Below are 16,274 nucleotides of genomic sequence, written 5' to 3'. Positions count from 1 at the left end.
ACTAAAAACCCTTCAAATGACGCAAACGCTAAACGAAGCTGGTTGACGAGGTATCACACCTTCCATAAAACCGCCCGTACGGAAGACGTATACACGGATACAAAAGTAAAATTTAAAAAGATGAAAGACATGGTTGGCCCCACATCGATACAATTTACGCACGGTGTAGCTAATGTCGCGAAAAACGGACGCCTGATTTGTATGCGACGATTTAGCATTGTACTTTACCGTAAACGTCACGTTGCTGAATAATTTCACTGAACATGCCACAAACATTATGACGTGTAATACTGCCACTTTTGTCATCACTAGTAAGCGCATAGAGCGCACGGCGGACCGATGGTGAGCCGGCGACGTGCTTGGCCAAGATCTGCTACCAAACGCATACACTATATAATAGTTTACCCCTATCGCAAAGCCATGAGTAAATGCTTTGATCCCCAAACTGCATTACACATCGCCAGGCTCGAATCACTGACACGACACACGGTAAGTATGCAATGGATACGCCGCGGAGTAAATAATGCGCAGCTCGTTGCCAACGCCTACCATATATACGACGAGGTCACGAGGGGCGGCGAGCACGTTTTCGGAGTGCTCTTAGAGGGACGGCTTCGGTTAATGTGGTCCCTTTCCCCCATACCCTTAACGACATTGCACGCAAGGCTATGTGACACAGACGAAACACCGCCGAAACTGTTGCTGGCGCTGGCCGCGGCTGCGGTGGGAAGACGGCGCACCGTCCCCGGTCGACACAGCCGATCGGCGGCCAGGACGGCCTCCGAGCCCAGCCTCAGGGTCGCGTCCACACGGAGCGCGGAAGACGCCGATCGATGGGGTCAGGCGGCCGCTACAGCGGGCCATGCTCGGACCCCGACAGCGACTACACAGCCGTCTGCTGGCAGTGAGTATTCAAACAGCCATGCAGAACTGCGGGCGCTCTGAACACGTAAGGAGATTGACATACGAACACCCCGTTCGGGAATGGATCATGGATTAAAGTAGCAGTACAGAGACCGCGCCAAGAGGTGACTTCACGGAAACATGACCGTACCGAGCAATGAAAGAACCGACCCTGGGCTCACTAACAGCTGACAGAGAAGACCAGCGGTGCTGATCGCTGGCGTACGGTTCTGAGCACTGACGAACCATAAATTACAAGCCGCTGGCATAGAAGACAAATAGTTCTCGCCGCCGAGAGGAGGGAGACACTTCCCGTCGGTATTAACCACACATTCCTCGCCGCTGGCAGAGGACACTGTCCTCAGCGTTGCCCGGTGGCAGTCCTCAAAGACAGCGATTGATGCGGCCTCCCAGCGCCAGCAAGGGAGGCAGCCCACAGCGCCGGTAGAGGACAGCACCCGGCAGCGGCGGAGGACACAGCGCCCACCACCGGCGCGGCAGCCGCTCCGCCTCAGCGCTGGCAGAGCAGGCAGGCGCCACCGCGGCGCAGCAGGCAGACCGCGTGGAAGGCGTGGCCGCAGCCGAACACCTGCAGACCGTGGCTGTTCAGCAGCTGCCGGTTGCGCAGCGGCAGGCAGCAGGCCGGGCAGTCCGCCGACAGGGGTGTCACGTGCGCCGCGTGCCCGCTCGCCGACGGCAGCGAGGGCACCGCCGGCCGGCCTAGCTCGGCGAACAGCACGTCCACCGCCTGCGGCCAAGGCAGGCCGACCGTCAGCGCGCGCCGACAGGGGCGGAGCGTGGGTGAGGCGTGGATCTGTCTGGCGGGGCGGAGCTCGAGCAGAGTCATCAACGTGTGTTGAGGGATGACGTTTTTGAGTAAGCGCCAATGCACGTATTCAAGGAAAATCTTCTAGCGAGGTTAAAGGGAGTATTCACTTATGTACGGAGGTCTTAAATGGGATGGCCGGACTACAATGCAACATCCACAATCTGGCATTACGGCTGCTTAAAGCCTTACAGGAGCACTTTGTCGGCCGGGTTATTCCATACCGAACCTGTGCATAACAGAACAGGAGTGCCACGTGGTCCGGAATAGCAACAGCGGTCAACGGTCTGCCCACCAACCGCCACCCCGGTCGCTGATTGATGGGAATGACGTCACACGCGGCTTGATGCTACAGGGACCGAAGCATTTCCCCTTGTCTCAAAATTCACACTTCCAGCACCTCTGCAGGTAAACAAATCGTACGAACACGCTGAGTTCACGCTGTTTGATCAGCTTTGCTCTACCTGATACACTTGAACGTCGAAAGCGAAGCTACTTAACAAGGTGCGCCTTGGGCTTTACAAAATTCAACATAATGATTGGCGATCCCAACCAAAGCTCAGTTCACGCTCAGTAGTCCCATCTCAGCGTACCTCATCCGGCATTGGCGTCGGGGCCAGGTCCAGTCTCTGCGAGGCAAAGGCGGCGCCCAGACCTTGTGCTCTCCTCTCCAGTAAGGCGCTCAGCATCACGTCCCGGTAGCAGCTGAAAGGAACATTCCAGGTAACCCAAGTCCCGTTCACTGCGACAGAGTATTCTGAAAAGATCGCAATGATGCGTGTTCCAACACAAAACCCACGACGAGTTGCTGACCAAAGCGCAGTTTAAACAATCACCACACTAATGACGCGACACCGCCAGTCCTCCACAAGGATGCACCACAAAGGTGGGAGGCACGTCGCAGTGTGCGATACGGTAGAATACGATGGAGGATAAAATCGCCATGCAGGCCTTACCATATGTTATACCACGAATAAGTTAACAGGTGTTAGGCGCAGCATGGCAGGACACCCACGGCTCACAGACCCATCCATTCTGCTCCCCATCCCACCCACGACATCTGACCTCCACACACCGAGCCTGCGTCTAGATCGGCGCCGCCGCCGCCTAACCTGGACATCGCCTGCTGCGGTATAACGTCAGCACCGCCTCACCTGGCCGTTAGCTGCTGCGGCATGACGTCACCGGCGTCCTGCAGCAGCCGGAGGGCGGCGTCCGGGCCATCGGCGCTGGCGACGAACGACAGCAGCGTCTGCAGCATGACCGGCCGGCGGGGACCACGCGTGTCCTCCTGGCTGTCGGCCGGCGCCAGCGGCGCGTCGCAGCCGACGCAGCGGCCGGCGCGCACGGCGTCCAGCGCCGGCAGCAGCGGCGCCCAGCCGACGTCGTCGTCCAGAAGCGGCCGCACGGCCGGCAGCAGCGCCGCGTCGTCCAGCTGCAGCAGCGCGTCGGGCCGCGCCGCGGCCGGTTGGCCGGCCCGCAGGCTGCCGCCGAAGTCGGCCAGCGCCCAGAGCGCGTCGGCCAGCGGTGCGCTCGGCAGCCGGGCGGCCAGCAGCCGGCGGAAGAGCGCGGCCGCAGTGCCGGGCACGCGGTGCGCGCCAGGCCGCGGCCGGCCGCAGCGGCAGCGCAGACGCGCCGCACGCCGCCGCCACAGTGCCGTCAGCGTCGCCTCGGCCGCGGCGCGCAGCTCGGCGTCGGCCAGCAGCGGCTCGGCGTTCGGCGCGCGTGAGAGGTACTCGGCGAACGCGGCAGCGGCGCGGCCGCCCCGCGCCGCGTGCCGGCAGACGTACAGCGCGTCGACGGCCGTCAGCTGATCGGCGTGCTGTAGGCAGAGGGATGCGGCGGCGGCCGGGTCGACGCGGCAGAGGCCGGCCGCCAGTCGCACCAGCGCCGGCGCCGGCAGCCCGCTGGAGGCGGCCAGCTCGAGCGCCGCCGCTGTGCCGGACGGCTGCACGGCGAAGGCGCCGAGTCGCGCCTCGGTGCCGCGCAGCAGGCAGTGCCAGAGCCGGCCGCGCGGACCTGCCGGCAGCGCCGACTGCGCGCCGTGCACCGCGTCCGGCTCCAGCAGGTAGAAGAAGCGCCGCGCAGCCACCTCGGCCAGCCAGGCCGGACTGCCGGCGGCCGGGGCGCACGACACGCCGCGTACCTCCCCCGGGTCGGCGCCGTCGTCGGTGGAAGCGTTGCCGTCGTGTCCTACGGCGCCAGCGATGTCAGCCCTGGCGTCTTCTGATTCGGCCTCCCCAGGCGAGGAGCTGCCTAGTGATCCGCACACGATTGGTGCAGGCTTGTCATCGCAGCTGCCTGCAGACCTATCCGCAGCTAAGTCATATCCACTCTCTTCGTGATCCGAACGACTGAGCCCACTGGCTTCCGCCGCCAGGGCGTCTCCATCCACTGAGTGTCGTGTCGTCGCGCGGTTATCGGACGCATCGTTTGCCTCGGTACTTTCAGCCTGGACTTGTTCTGTGCCGTCTGCGTTATCATCATTCTTCACTGGCGCTCCTGTTATTTGGTTACCATCCGCGCTCACAGCCTTCTCATCCGTCTGACATTCAGTGATCTTCACCTCACAGCCCGACTCTCCGCCCCAGTCCGCCACGACGCCCGAGTCGTCCCTCGGCACCGCCCCGCCCGTGACGTCATCAGCCGTCGGCTCCGGCGGCACGCAGCCCGCCAGTTCCGGGCGCACTTCTTCGTCCCGCGCCAGAAACACGACGGCGCGCCCGAGCAGCGCCGCCACTCGCGCGCGCAGTGCCGGCGCCGCCGGGAACCGCCGCTCACAGACAAACTCTTCCGGCTCGCGGCACAGCTGGCGCAGCGCGGCGAGCGCGGCGCACCCCGGTGCCGCCGCGCGATCCAACCGGCAGTGTACGGCGGCCAGCGCGTCCAACCAGCCCAGCAGCGGTGCCAGGGCGAGCTGCTCTCGATCGGCGGCGCCCGTCCGCTCAGCCAGCGCCGCCTCCAGCTGAGATGTGGCGTCACGCTGCGGCGCGGGGGCCTCATCCGTCAGCTTCGCCGCCGGCCGCTCCGTCGATCGGTCGGCAGGCACGGCGGCGCCTGGCTGGCCCTCGCCCCGCCGCTGCAGCCGTTTGACCAACCGCTGGGCGCCGGAGGAGACGACACCACGCACGTCGCCCACCAGCCCGGAGAAGGCGTCCAGCACCTCGGGGTGCAGCGCCAGGCCGGGGGTGTAACCGTACACGCCCATCGCGCCGGGCCTGGTGGCCGACTCGCGCGGATGGTCGCCGGTCGGCGCGTCGTACCACTCGGTCGCGGCCGGCGGCGGCGCGTCGTGCTCGGCTAACGGCGGCGCGGCGGGCTTGTGCCGCCGACGTCGCGGCGTGCGGCTGGAGCGGAAGACGATTGCCTCGTCGGTCGGCGGTGCAGACTCCTCGGAGCTGGGTGCCGTGCGGAAGCCCTCCGAGCCTGAGTCGGGCACGGAGTCGACCGACGACTCGTCAGCGGCGACCTGCGCCGGCGACGGCTCACGCCCGGCGGGCTCGTGCGTCTTCGAACCGTCCGACGACTGTTCCCGCGGCGCGAGCGTCGGTCGCCGAGTGGAGACGACTGTGGCTGCCGCCGCCGCTCTCTTGTCCGGCGGCGCAGTATCCCGGCCACCCGCCACTGGTGGCGGCTGGTCTCCGACAGCCTCCGCGCCGTCACTCGTCTGACGCTGGGCGGGGGTCGCCCCGTCGGACACAACTCCCTCCGCTCTGCCGCCGGTCGCCTCCGCCACCAGCCCGCCAGCCGCCGCCGCCGCCCCATCCCCCCGCTCCGCCGACACGCCGCCGGCCGCTTCCTCGGCGTCCTCGGACAGTCGGTCGCGCAGCACGGCCGCCAGTCGCGCCAGTTCGGCCCGCATCTCAGCGTCGTCGGCGAACGCTGGCAGCGCCTCCTGCACCACGTCGAGCGCGCGCCGGCTGCGGCACAGGTCGGTCACGTCGCCATGCGAGACGAGGAAGCGCGCGCAGTCGGCGGCGCCGCGCGCCAGCCGCATCTCGCGCACGATCTGCGACGGCGGCAGCGGCCGGAGCCGGCGCAGCGCACCACCCTCGCACTGCACGTACAGCTCATCGCCGACGGCGGCCAGGTCGCGCACCTTGCGGTGCACGTTGGTCCAGAGCAGCACGCGCCGCTCGGCCATGTCCACCACGAACACGGCGTCGCCGGAGAAGGCGGCCGTGCCGCCGGCCAGCAGGGGCACCAGCTTGACAAAGCCCAGCGCCGCCTTGCCGCCGCCGCTGACGCCGTCGAGCAGCGCGGCCGGCTCGTCGCAGGCGGAGACGACTCGACGGGGCGCCGCCTCGTCCAGCGCCGGCCGCAGCTGGTGCGTGCTGACGATGCGGCCGCTCAGTTCCACCTCCCAGAGCCGGAGGCCGGGTCGCGCGCAGAACACGACCTCGCCCAGGAAGCAGGCGCCCAGCCGGCCGGCGCGCGGCTGCGTGCCCACCTGCGCGAACACCTCGATCTGGAGCCGCGGGGAGAGGGGGCACAGCTGATAGATCTGACACGAGGGCTGTTTGGACGGCACATCGAACCGTCACGTCACGCCAACTTGCAATTGAACTGTGCGATCCAACGCTTCCGACGATCCAAGATCAGGAAATGATGCCGAAGGAGTGCCAAGAACAAGAGGTCGCAAAGATGAAAATGCCGTCAAAAAGCCACATTAAATATTTTCAGAGCTGCCCAACGAACGTATCATGCTGGATCTAGCACAGGAAAACTAATGTCTGAAATCAACGGATTGGTGGAAGGTCGACGAAAATACCATCTCACATGGCACGGTCCAAATGAGCCACGTCAGCCGGCATAGTCGTGTAGTGAGGCAGCGTGGCGCCTCTGCTGACCTGTATGTTGCAGAGGTAGCAGAAGCTGAGGGTGGAGACCAGAAGGGTGTGGCCGTGCAGCACCATGTCGCACACGGCCGAGTCCAGCTGCAGCATTGGTGTGATGGTGGCGGAGGCCGCCGGCGTCTGCCCGGCAGCGGAGGCGACCGTGAGCACGGGCTGTCACACCCTACCCAGCAGATATCGCTGGCATTCCGTTACTGGGTATAAATGTCACACATTGCACACGAACAAAACACAGTGCGCATTTCAGAGGACGGTAAGCTTGACGGCCAGACCATGACAACGCTGCTTCCTGACATGAGCACCATTTTCTATTTGCATGAATAGCACGCCAACCGACCCCTTTACCGAACAGAGCACATCTCGACAGCTAGCCACTATTCCCATGGCAGCATCCCACACGCTGCATCCTGAACCAAGTCACAAACCACGCACTAAGCCCATCCATCCAGCCGGCGCCAGCCACCAACGCCGCCGCGCCCCAGGTACCTTCTTCTTGCCGACGCCGATGGAGAGCACCTTGCCGGCGGCGGTGCCGACGTAGACGAGCCGGCCGCTCCAGTGGGCGTGGCGCCAGCAGAGGGCGCGCACCTCGGCGTCGAGCCGCGCCAGCGCCGCCAGCTGGCCAGACCAGCTGCGCGCCGTCGGACAGGCGTACACGGAGACGGCGCCCTGCTGCGAGCCGGCCGCCACCAGTTGCTCGGCGCCGTCCACTGCCAGACACGTGACCGGACCCCACTGCCGGCGGCACGTGTGACCGTGTGAGGGTGTGGGGGGGGGACGTGCCTAGGGGGTGAAACACGCGATGACAGTACATGGCGAGGCAGAATGAGGTCGTGTGCAGGGGTGAACGGGGAAACGTGAGCAGACTGGCCCGAGGAGTATAAGGAACTCCGGACCGGTTTCGTCTCGCTCACTGAAGCATGTCGCGACAACCGTTTGCGAAAAAACTGACAGTGAAGCGAGCTGCTTAAAGCAGATATGCTCACGCGTCTGTTCAGTGGGCGTGCACTGAATAACAACGCTCATCTTCTCGAGTGCTAGGACAGGGTAATAAGCGATTCATCGAGTGATGAGCGGACGATTTCGATCACTGGACGGCCATCGATCGGCCTCGTCGTTGGCCCGAGCCATGGCACGCCCGGTTAAAGCGCGCTGGCTCGGCAGCGACGTGCCCTGTTTAATGGCTATAGCCTACTAGACAACTTTTAGGTGTAAACAGGGGACTTTGGAAATGTGAAAATAATTACTGTCCATCTGCACTACTCAACACAGCTATTCCATAGCCTTCTTGGCGTAAGACCACCCTTTGTCTTAGATCATACCCATCACTTCTCAGATCCTTTGATGCCCTTTCTGACATTCCGTTACCAAAGCGAGGCAGCCGTGTCCCCTTTCCTCGCAAAATCACCAAAACGTTCCGCCTGGCTGTCACAAACGCCTACCTCGTTCACCTTTACCGGCGTTTTGAGGGTGAGCCACGGCTCGCTTACCTGGCCAGGCAGAATGCTGACAAACTGGCGCGAGGTGCGGTTGAACACGTACACACCGCCGGTGTTGGTGCCGATCATGATGAACTGGTGAGACACCGTGAAGCATGTGTACTGCAGACGCGAAACATTAGTCAAGAGGCTGCTCACTGACCCATCTCAGAAATCCGCAGCACCCATGTCACTTTCCAGGGGGAGGAGGCTAGAATTGGTATACCCAGGGTATAGCAGGGAAAGGAGGGGAGGTTTCGGACGGCGTGACGTCACGCTCAAGTGTGGCTGCAAATCGTTCTAAAATCTTCAACAAACTAAAACCTTATGGCCGTACACCACCGGCTCTCTATCACTAAAGAAACACACCGTTATTTGCTCCGCATCTCTAGCTGAATTTAGGGCCATACTGACGTTACGTTACGTTATACTGACGTTACGCTAATACAGCGTAACCAGCGTACAGCGTACTTATATTTAGGGCCATACTGACGTTACGCTAATACAGCGTAACCAGGAGACGTCTTCCACCCAGCGTAGCCAGCGCGTAATTGGGGGGGGGGGGGGGGATGGAGACTTGAAAATGGCCAAACATGTGTAACGTAATCCATGGGCAGCACCATGCCGAATAAACCACCTGTATTTCGTTTTAAGCGGTTGAAACTAAAGCCACTATTTTGACCACAGAACGATCCGAACCGCATCGAGTAATGAAGTAAGTTTGGACCAACATGAAAGGTGCTTACCTGTATTCTTGTTCTTCCCTTCAGGGGCTGAGCTAGGCCCTCCAGCGAGACATCTTCAAATGCCAAATATGGCTCCATGGTGGCAAATGGCATGGCTTACTTTGGCAACATTAGTGCTAGCAGCACCTGTTGGATATAATGCGCCATGTAAACTCTACCACATAAAGGGCATACATCATGGGTGCAAAGCACTCCATCCAATTCCCCAATTATGTAACAGCTGTTAACTTTTCCAATCATTCCTCCCTTGAAATATGACAAACTATGGAAAGTCTGAACCCTGGGTTACATTTCAGTTCACACATAGCCTTTCCTCAGCTGTACTTGACCATCGCCCGGGTCCACCATTTTTAATGACGCGAATGAGGGGAGCGGGTCGATGCGACCTGTTGCCGTTTCCAAATAGAAAAGATACCATGTCGCGGGAAAAACAGTGAATTGTCGTCAGCGAGATCTCAGTATTGATTACAAGTTATGAGTTGAAAACTAGGTAAATGAGCTCAATAAGCAATTTTCATGAGCATACAGTTTCGTTATGCATGACGTTATTCACATCGCTGTGCAATATACATACAACTTTTATATATATAGTCCTCATTTAATGCTGAACACATGGCCATATGGTTGCATGTGTTTTTAGCAAACAATGATATTGTAGGGTTACTGAACGCAAGCATCTTTACTGCCGTCCGTGCTGTGAGAATTCGTCAGTTGCCGCTGTCACCCGCAACAGCAGTAATTACCGTAAAATGCTTCAAAAGATGCATCTTTTAGAAACCAGAAATGCTAGACATGCTTTTGGTGTCAATATGCAGAATGAATGCCACAGAGGCTATCTAAAATTTAGGCACAATTACATGACAGACTAGGCAGATATTGCAAAAACCTTGGAGGAATGATCACATTGATTTTTATGTATCAGGATGAAGAATGGAGCTAAAATGATACACTTAACATATTTCCACAGATACGAGCATCAGCACTTGAAAGCTCTCAACACCATGACAATTTGATACCCTTTCCCCCATGCAGCCAAACCTGTAGATAAACAGCTCATCAGTCCCCAACTTATTTCTGACAATTTACAGGGTGGTTTTACCTATGGTGTTGCCTATTGTGCAGACAACATATGGCTTGGTAAAGATGACACATGGGTCTGATCACATTTTACCTAGCCTGCATAGGAGATTGGGAATTTGAATTGTTACACAGTATAACAGTGCTGACATTTGTATCTGTAGATTAGGTATAATGTTTCATTTTGGCTTCAATGATCTTAGGACTGATTGTGCCCAAAAGCAAATATAACATAGAATTTTGGTTTCAAGACATTTCAAACATTTCCTTAAGTCTGATACAAAATTTGACTTTAATGCTCTGCTCAATCACAATATTTTGAATTAAACACTTCATACTTTAAAATACTAAAAATTACATAACTAAACACTACCCAAACAAAAAAGGCATGTGAATCAGAGGCAGGCTTCATCATGAGCACATTAACTTGGCTGTTAGAGGCCTGATGACTAGCCTTTACAAAAGAGCAAAGTTAGGCATGTCTGCATGGTGGACATGGCTACACATCATGCAATGTGACATTACTTTGTGTTGCAAAGCAGAGATCATGTCTAGCACTTTGCAGCTTATAATCATGTTCATTACCAGAAGTGCTGCCTATTTGTGCTGTTGTAATAACATTTAGTCTTTGTGGTATTGTTTCCAAATATGGCCTGATTTTTCAAGGTATGTGTAACTCACATGCTACAAGAAAAGATATGAATTAGTTCTGATATGAAATCCATCTGATCCAAGTAGTATCTTCCTGTGCATGCATATCTATAGCTTGTAAATATCTGTGACATGGGTGGTTCAAATCTAAGAGACAGCCTAGAAGTAACACATAACATATTATGCATACCTTTTCCCAGTTTTGGTCATAGTGCAGGCAAAATGGGCATGTTGTCATATTTAGCCTTGATACATTTTTGCTCATGTCAAGATGTCAACTGATAGGCACACAGCAAACCATAACAAAATATACATTACTTGTAATAGCTTGAACAATAATGTATTTAACTCCCTAATTGCAGATGACAATGTCATGATAAGGGTAATACAGATGACAAACTGCATTTCAGCAATGTTCCAGAAGGTCATGCTTTCAACTGGTAAGCAGCGAGCAAACCTAGAGCATCAAACAACATAGAAACATCACCTGTGACAAGTTTTACAATATTCGCAGATGCTGGTATACAATACCCACATCACAAGACTGCACTGTTCATACTCTATGTAAAAACAGTTTCAGGACTTAGAAAATGCTTAGACAACACCAATGCCTGATATATGATGCCATCACACTACCCTGAACCAACAACATAGTCCCATTAGAGCCTGCTAGGGTTTGCACCAGTGCTGCACAAACTATATTCAAGTGGAGGGGGGGGGGGGGGCAAACTCCCAAAATGCCAAAATGAGCCCTCTCTGATTAGATGGTGGGATCTCTACAGGCCAGAATGGGTCCTCTACAGGCCAAAATGATGGGCACACTACAATCAGTGATAAGTCCTGTATAGGCCTTCTACAGGCCTAGGCCTTAGGCCTTCTTCAATCCTTAACAATCCACAATGGACCTTCCGCAGGTCATTATGTGCCCTCTACAGGTCATGATTGCCCCTAAAGACCAGAATGGGTTATTTAAAGTTCAGAATGAACCCTCTACAGGCTGACAATCATCTAATTTCAGTCAAATTCAACCCTAAATTGTCCATGAGCAGCACTCTACAGGTCAAAATGGACTTCCCATGATTACATAATCCTTCAGTTCAGGATGGGCCCTCCATAGGCCCTCCAAATTGGTGGAGGGAGGGTGGGGAGGGACCAACCCCCAGCCTGCAAGTTCAGGGTCAGCTGCTCCAAAAGCCCCCCTCCACTATCAGTTTACACATCCTTGGCTTGCTATATCAAACAGTCCCTTAGAGCATAAACACAATTGGCAAAGCATGACCTGTACCAGAATTAGACAGAACATGTACTTAGCATTAAATGCAAACCTTCTCCAACGATTACAAAAGATAAGCATGGCTTCACGCCAACCTGTTGCATTGCGAAAAACCAGCACACACGATTTGTCTGGTTGGTGGGCACTTCTGCCATGTGAGCGCTATTGCACGCCAGCATACATCGACACATAGCATGATTCAGAGCATATTGGAAATACCCAAAATCATATTTGACCTCACGCACGAAAAGAGGATCCAGGCACATGCCTGGCTCGCTGGCCGTACCTGACCCCTCCAGCTCAACATTTTACAGCCTTGAGGCCGAACCCCATCCGTGAGAACCCAGAGTGTAAAAACCAGGGCGATGTGTTTCATAATGGCGATGGGATCAAATGTATTTACAGCGCCATTTAAAGACGCATTATGGGCCTCCGAAAACGTTTTTAATAACGTGAGCATATGTGAAGATTCAAACCTTGTAATGACCAATCATTTGCGACAAATTTCAAAAATTGTTCTTGAATAAGAATGATGAAAGTATCAAACAACAAAAACGAATGATTTATCGGCTTGAATCGCTAGCTATCAACTATATTTTCTCGTTTTTGAGGTCTGTGCTGTTGTTTACGTCTTGAATCGAATGTCTGCGGTAGTTCTTCCGTTGGGATTCGTTAGGCGTCTTTGGATGGACTGTGGCGAGGGGTCGTCCGGGAGTGTGGGAGCGTGGAGGGATGGAATTTATACGCGAGGATTGCGTGCGGCACATAGGGTAAGGCATGCAAGCACACAGACCTGATGTGTGTTTTATCGAAGCTATCGATTTTTGTCTAGGGCCAATCGCTGCCAATCGCAGTAATCACGGCAGGAATCACGCCACCTCTGCATTTCGTTTGCGTCAGACTTGTTTGATCGATGCATCGGGGACGTGAAGACTGCCGACTCTCGATATTTTTCACATTCATTGGTGTTTTGGAATTTGGTTACAATTGGTCATGGCATGGGTATGTACTGTGTAGGTATCTGGGGTGATGGTGACAGCGTACATAGCTGCCGAATGTGTGTGAAAAGTTTCTGTAATTATTTGTGTAGCATGCTTGATGGTCTTAACACATTTTTCATACCTTTTCTGATTCTGAGCCCAGCTGCATGTTCTGCCCAACTGGTCATAATGATAAGATAAGTTCTATGTTATTTGTGTCAATTCAGAACCTGACTGTACATGCCATACAAGTGGCACATGGTGATGAGGAAGGTGTCATGCTGTCTGCCATACTTTTTTGTGTCCCTGCACTGATTACAAATTGCCTTTACATATTGAAATTCAAATGACATGGCACATCAGGTTAGTAATAAAACACAGCTTTGATAATTTTAGACATCTTCCTGCTTAATAAGAGATCATGGTATAAATGTACATAAGGCCCTGGCTGCATGCATATAATGTGCATTGATCTCAATGAATAAGCAATGAGTTCCCAATACCAGCTTTGTTAGGTGCTGTATAACAATATGAGTTGTATCAGTATAAATTTCATAATTGATGATTTATTGATCATATTTACCTATTTTTTACTGTGGCAGTATATTGATTTTTCCTGGTTTTCTATTATAGACTCATTTAATGATTCTTATAATTTTTGCATTTTGTCTAGGTAGCTGTTGCATGCTAGTATGCCCCTCTAACCATCAGCCAGAGTCAGCATAGCTTTCTGTAATATAGATTAGCTTATGCATAACAAATAACACATATGCTATATAAAATACCATTCAGGGTACCACCACTGTTATATTTCACCAGCCAATCTCTCTCTCTGTATGTATGTATATACATATATATATATATATATATATATATATATATATATATATATATATACATATATATACATGTTGATAGATATGTTGAGCTGATACTTTGAGCCATCTGGATGTGGTGCATTTTCTGGGAAGTGGAGATTCTGCATTGCCCCACCATTGAGTCCCTCAAGGGATATGCCATTTTCCTCTCAAACTGACATGCCACACAAGAATTATCAAAATGATTGGCTTTTTTAGATGACATTGATAACTGACACATTCACAATCCTTCCAGATGCTGAATGGTTGGCTATGAAGGCGAGCCGACCGACTATCATCGAGGTGCGCGGCTCGCGGCTGGGCCTGGACATCAAGAGCGCGCCTCGCTCGCGGCCCAGCTCGGCGCAGCCGGCCGTCGGCGGCGGTCGGGAGGCGCGGCCACGCGTGGTGGTGCACAGCCAGGCGCCAGCCGAGGCCCGGCGCGGCCGCACCACGCTGCTGAGTCGGCCACGCAGCGCGGAGCGGCCGGCCAGCGCGTCCGTGCGCGCTGCCCGGCCCTGCGCCGCCGCCACGCGCTCAGTCAAGGCGGGCCCAAACGGCCGGCGCCCGAAGAAGACGCCGGTGGTCGGCGGCGCGCGCGGTCTGGCGGCGTCTCAGCTGCGGTGGTCGAGCAGCCGCGGCGACGGCGTTGAGAGGGAGGCGCACGAAGAGTGGGCCGGCGGCGGGGAGCGGCACCGCCAGGAGACCAGCGTCTCGTACTCGGCCTCGTCGCTGGGCGGCCGCGGCTGGGCCGGCGGCACCAGCGAGTCGACTGCCCAGCAGCGGCGCAAGGGCGTCACCTTCTCGGACACGCTGTCGGCGGACACGGCAGACACGGCGCCGGCGGACACGGCCGACACGGCGTCCACGGCGGTGCCGGCCGAGCCGCCCAGCTCCGGCTCCGGCTCCGGCCCCGACTCGGACGACGAGCAGGAGGCGGCGCGCCGGCGCGTGGCGACGCGCCCGCTGCCGGCAGCCCGAGTCAGTGACGAGCTGATCGGCGAGCTGCTGGCGCGCGGCCAGGAGCTGCGCCAGCGCATGGCGCGCCTGATCGGCCGCCAGCTGGAGCGCACCGGTTCCGTCACGCCGCCCGAGAGCGAGGTCGAGGCGCGGCTCGCCGATATGGGAGTCATCTGGACCAAGCAGCAGGTGGGTTCTGCCGGCCAACAACAAGGCAGGGCTGCTGCTGCTGCTGCGTGCGTGCGTGCGTGCGTGCGTGCGTGCGTGCGTGCGTGCGTGCGTGCGTGCGTGCGTGCGTGCGTGCGTGCGTGCGTGCGTGCGTGCGTGCGTGTGTATGTGTGTGTCGGCACTTCTCACACACACATAGCCTACTTGGCATGCCTGGTTCGTTTGCTGTCGTATTAGCCGTTTCTTAGGTTAGTGCTCGGTGTTTCGGAACTTGAGAGTTCACCTGATTTGCCGGGGGTGAATGCTCCGTCGTTGACTGCAGTCGGTTTCGTTGTGGCGGTGCGGCGCGCCGTCTGCTTCGCTCAACATTCAGCCGTCTGCCCTCAGCGGCCGGCGTGCTCCGCGGCTGGCCCCTCGGCAGTGCCGCCGGCCGGCCCGGCGGCGCCACCGAGGTCACGCACGCCGTTTACACTGCCGTCCGAGAGTTCGACGTCGGCGCTGGGCTGCGTGACCTCGACAACCACGCGCAGCTCGGTGCCGCGCCTCGAGCTGCCGCCGCGCTCGGCGCTGTCGGCCGACCCGGCCAACCGGCGCCCGCTGCGGGCTGTGGCCGGCCGCCGCCCGGCCAAGTCGGGCAACATCTGTAAGTCTCGGGACGGGGCGGCGCTGTCGGGTGGCCCTCATGACCCTCGTGAAGCGTGTTGTGTTGGTGGGAGCCTGGTGTGACTTTTGGTCATTGGGACCGGGGTTATGACCCTGCGCAGAAATCTTATCCACATTATTTTGTAGGGGTCCGGCATGGGATCAGCCGATATGAGAAACTCGTCGTTTTCATGGATCGTGATGTGTTGCGTGCGACCGGCAACCGTAAGCGGGCATCGGAGGCCTCGAGTTGGTAAGGCCCTGAAAGAGTTCGCCGCCCGTGAGCTGATCTTTGCGTCCCCTCCCGTGGCCACGTCCGTCGCCATTCGCTGCCCTCCCGCCGGCAGCGTCGCGACTGCCCCTGCTGCAGCGGGCCAGCTTTCTGCGCGTATGCGTCGAGTCGGCCACGCTCGACCCGGTGTTCGTGCGCTCGGTGACGTCGGCGCCGGACGCGGCCGACACGCGCGTCTACCTCGAGTACCAGCTGCCGCTGGAGCAGCCGGCGGCGGCCGGCCGCCGCAGCACCCGGCTCGGCGGCAAGAGGATCGCCGCTGGTGGGTGGACCAGGAGGAAGGTGGCGGCCGTGGGTAGCGATGAGATGCCTGGTTGACGACGCTACGCTTTAAGGACAGCGATTTGTCATATCATTGTGTTGTGTCAGCTTCTGCTTGTAGGCAAGGGACGCATGATGGAGCGCCATTCATTTCGCATTGGTTACCAGTTCGGTTCAGTGTTCATTCGTGTCGGTGAGGCTGCCGTTTGAGTTTGTCCGTCACCTCTCGGTTTGGTCCTGTTTGACCCTCGCTGAGCACCCGTGACTGAGGCGTGGCCCCCGTCTGACTTCTGTCTCCATCGTC

General features: G+C 56.9%; 2 protein-coding genes across 2 annotated transcripts; both read right to left on the bottom strand.

Annotated features, from left to right (window-relative positions):
- Positions 1-938: 938 nt before the first annotated feature.
- LOC119092685 (uncharacterized) lies at positions 939-2,910 on the bottom strand. Its single transcript, XM_037215651.1, has 3 exons — positions 2,884-2,910; positions 2,323-2,434; positions 939-1,651 (listed from the first exon to the last, which is right to left on the bottom strand). Exons 1-3 carry the CDS (start codon positions 2,904-2,906, stop codon positions 1,415-1,417), a joined length of 372 nt encoding a protein of 123 aa, XP_037071546.1. The 5' UTR covers positions 2,907-2,910; the 3' UTR covers positions 939-1,414.
- Positions 2,911-8,932, bottom strand: p (WD40 repeat domain-containing protein pink). The gene is made up of 10 exons (XM_037215424.1): positions 8,810-8,932; positions 8,076-8,186; positions 7,072-7,320; positions 6,580-6,705; positions 5,994-6,197; positions 5,523-5,957; positions 5,063-5,198; positions 3,780-3,922; positions 3,455-3,551; positions 2,911-2,921 (listed from the first exon to the last, which is right to left on the bottom strand). Exons 1-10 carry the CDS (start codon positions 8,900-8,902, stop codon positions 2,911-2,913), a joined length of 1,605 nt encoding a protein of 534 aa, XP_037071319.1. The 5' UTR covers positions 8,903-8,932.
- Between the last annotated feature and the right edge of the window lie 7,342 nt (positions 8,933-16,274).

Source organism: Pollicipes pollicipes, unplaced genomic scaffold (assembly GCF_011947565.3).
Source record: "Pollicipes pollicipes isolate AB1234 unplaced genomic scaffold, Ppol_2.1 Scaffold_3447;HRSCAF=4054_pilon_pilon_pilon, whole genome shotgun sequence".
Taxonomy (NCBI): Eukaryota; Metazoa; Arthropoda; class Thecostraca; order Pollicipedomorpha; family Pollicipedidae; genus Pollicipes; species Pollicipes pollicipes.
This window is presented reverse-complemented; position numbering and strand designations above follow the sequence as displayed.